We start from the raw sequence: 3,644 nt of genomic DNA on the forward strand, positions 1-3,644 counted from the left end.
TTGACCTCATTTCTTAAATACTCCTCTGTTCTGACCTGCAATAATAATCTCCTTTTCTGTTGAGCAATAACTACTTAATAAATCGGCATATAATTTGCAATAAAATCTATCAACAGGAGAGTTCATCTGGCATCAAGAGTTTCTAACGGGGTTGATGACGAGGTACTGTACAACAATAGCCCACACAGGTGTGCGTGTCAGGGCCGCTGTGCATCAGTGGCAATCACATGCAATTATTTCTATCTCCCTTAATGCGCATCGAAAATTTCGCCATTTCAGAACTCACGAGAGTTTCTTTAAAGTTATAAATCAACGGGAGTGTCGGTTACAGCATCAACTGGGTATCAACGAGGCTGTGGCCTGGAGAACACTGGCACCCTAAATGACACGTAGACAAGTGAGTGTTGGAGGTGGCTGTTGTTTGTGAGGGGGGATAGAGGCCGTATATAAGAACAGTTGGTAGAACTAGTCTAGCCACACACATCCTCTAGTCTTTCACCCTGCAGCCTCCTATTCAACTATTGTCAACATGAGGTGAGTTTAAACTAAATCTGTGCTCATGTTTCTTACGTGAAGGAATGCTTCACCAGTTTCTTCTCTTACTACATATACTGCTTAGTAATTCCTTCGTCCACACAGTCATGTGTTTCAGATGTATCTTTCATGGTTTAGACAATGATTCATACAAAACTCAGTGTTAGTAGTCTCTTCTGTTACTCTACACAAATAACCCGCACATAGAAGAGAGGAGCTTACGACGACGTATTGTTCCAGTCACGGTATTGTGCCTTTTTTTGCTATCTTCTGTTACTCTCTGTCTGTCTGTCTCTGTCTCTGTCTCTCTTTCTAAGCCTGGTAGCTAACTTTCCTCACCTCATTTATAAAGATCACGATTTTACCATGACACAAATTTAGAAATCCTTTTGGCAGATAAAGTCATCATTACGCCCCCGGCCTCATAGTTATTTTGTTTACCCTGTAATGATTTGGCAGCAGAAACACTCCTGTCATGTGCATCCTTTGATACTGATAAGCTACTTAAGGTTTCTCATCAGCAATAAGGTTTCTGTATAAATGGGACACATGTCCAACATTAGAAAACATTATGATTACAATATTATCTTCCACCAGAGAATTTATCATTTCATAAAGTTCCTTGTTGGAAAAAATGATTCCCTAATAAAGTTAAATGTGTCTTTCAAACGTATGTTGTTAGTGTATACTTTGTGTGATAAATGGTTTTAAAAAACCGATAAGTTGCAGATTGGAACACTTATGCAACATATGGGAATCTTTATTGAGGAAACGTTTCGCCACACAGTGCTTCATTAGTCCAATACAAATCAGAAGGGTGTAAGGAGAGGAGGAGTTTGAGGTAATCAGTCCCTCAGCCTGGAATGGATGTGTTCAGTCCATCAATCTTGTAGAAAGTGCAGCACAGGGCCGTGAGGCGAAGCAGGAGGAGGTTGAGGGACTGCTTACCTCAACCTCCTCCTCTCCTTACACCCTTCTGATTTGTATTGGACTGATGAAGCCACTGTGTGGCGAAACGTTTCCTCAATAAAAATTCCCATATGTTGCATAAGTGTCTCAATCAGTGTATACCTTGCTGATGACGGTCACCGAACGAAGTCGAAATATTCAACTCTCTTTCGACCTGTATTTCAATGTCCTGTCTGAGTGACTCCTCACTTTTCATCGACCAGTGTTTATGACTCTTTAATGACTCACGAAATCAAAATGACACGATTGCAAACAAACCATACCACGGCCGTGGTTAGAACCCGCGATTAGAGAGTCATAGAACCCCAGACCGACGCCCTAGCCACTGGGCCAGCTAGCCACAATAAGATTTATCCAACTAGCTGGTTGGTTTGACCCTTTAATACAAGTATTTAACAATACATTTATTTTATTCATAAATGCGCTAAACCCATGCAATAACGAACCATAGGAAGAGATGTCATGGCCGACCGAGAGACGATCAAATCATCAACAGTATTTCATCAGTGACGTAAGAGACTTATGATAATCCAGAGACAATTCCCCATTACAGGGTTGACAGGGAATGCCAAAAAAAATTCATGTATAATTTTTAAAAGTTTCCAAATGAGAAAATTTTACGAAACTCAATTAATCTTTGCAGAATAACAATTGAAACTACTCTAGAAAATCTCCGGTATTAAAGTGAGAAAAATCACATTGAAAAAATGTTTCTCGTGTTATAAAAGACAGATATTTAAATTAATCAATCGATCAGGGAATTTAATACCGAAATACTTGGGCAACGGTAGGTAACTTAAATGTTTCTTCCTTGCTGGGCAAAACGTTCCCTTAATAAAGATGCCTAAAGATGCACACATATAAATTACATGTGTAAGTGAGTCACTAGATACGTGTAAAAATTATGTATGTGACTCAACGTGTCCATAACTCATCAGGCTGCTGCACCAACACTGAGACGAGTGTTTGGTACTTAAGTCTTGTTCTACTTGGGAATGTGTTTTTTTTTTTTTTTTTATTTTTTTACACAGGGTTTGACAAGGTTAAGGATCCCTAGCTTTATTGACAGCTATTTACAGGTTAAGGATTCCTAACTTTATTGGCAAGCTAAGAGCTGTTACCTACATCAGCTCATTTGAAAGCATTTTTATTGTTATGAGACATACAAGTAGGGAACAGGATGAAGTTGGAGCCATCTGTGGGTCAGCATTTTGATCTGATCAACTGACTTTATCTCGTTGACATCATTATGCTGTACGAATGTGTTCCATACTCGAGTCATCCTGGGTATGTATGATCTCAGATGGAGTGATGTTCTGGAGAAGGGTACAGCCAGAGTGAAGTTGCTGCTTTCTGCCCGTCTTGTGGCATAAAAGCTTGTTTCACGCTGTCCTCGAAGTGGATCCAAGTGTGGTATTTTGACAATATTGGCCTTGTACATAACAGTAAGGCCACCCACATCCCTCCTATGTTGAAGGCTCTGCTGAAATGACAGATCTATCCAGGATGGGTCCAGGCGAGAGATGAGACGTCTTGCTCTGTTCTCTACTCTGTTATCAACATCTCTCTCCCTCTCTTTCTCTGATCTTCTTATAAGTTCATGTTTTTTAGGGTAACTGTGGCCTTGATGCTGCTCGTGGTCGTCCTGGGCTCCGCTGACGCCTTCTGGTTCTTCGGTGGACAAGACACGAAGGTAGAGACGGTGAAGAAAGAAGAGCACGAAGTGGAGAAAAGGTTAGAGAGAGAGACGAAGAGAGAGAGAGAGAGAGAGAGAGAGAGAGAGAGAGAGAGAGAGAGAGACAGAGAGAGAGAGAGAGAGAGAGAGAGAGAGAGAGAGAGAGAGAGAGAGAGAGAGAGAGAGAGAGAGAGAGAGAGAGAGAGAGAGAGAGAGAGACAGACAGACAGAGAGACAGAGAGACAGAGAGAGAGAGAGAGAGAGAGAGAGAGAGAGAGAGAGAGAGAGAGAGAGAGAGAGAGAGAGAGAGAGAGAGAGAGATATATTGAAAAATGTCATTTACTAACTTACCGTCAAACTATGAAAAGTTATAAAATTTGTTTATGTATAAATTAATAATTTTGTACCGAAAGAACCTTAGAAAACTTACCAAACCTTATTATAACAAGCGCAATTTAATTTTGCC

General features: G+C 40.5%; 1 protein-coding gene across 1 annotated transcript in view; it reads left to right on the forward strand.

The window, feature by feature from the left end:
• The first annotated feature begins 377 nt into the window (after positions 1-377).
• Positions 378-3,644, forward strand: part of LOC138853868 (uncharacterized) — an 8,958-nt gene continuing 5,691 nt past the window's right edge. The window contains exons 1-2 of the mRNA XM_070093269.1: positions 378-534; positions 3,115-3,237. Coding sequence (XP_069949370.1) covers positions 530-534; positions 3,115-3,237 — 128 coding nt within the window. The 5' untranslated portion in view covers positions 378-529. The remainder of the gene's footprint in view (positions 535-3,114; positions 3,238-3,644) is intronic.

The sequence above is a fragment of the Cherax quadricarinatus genome, chromosome 42, assembly GCF_038502225.1.
Source record: "Cherax quadricarinatus isolate ZL_2023a chromosome 42, ASM3850222v1, whole genome shotgun sequence".
In the NCBI taxonomy this organism is placed as follows: domain Eukaryota; kingdom Metazoa; phylum Arthropoda; class Malacostraca; order Decapoda; family Parastacidae; genus Cherax; species Cherax quadricarinatus.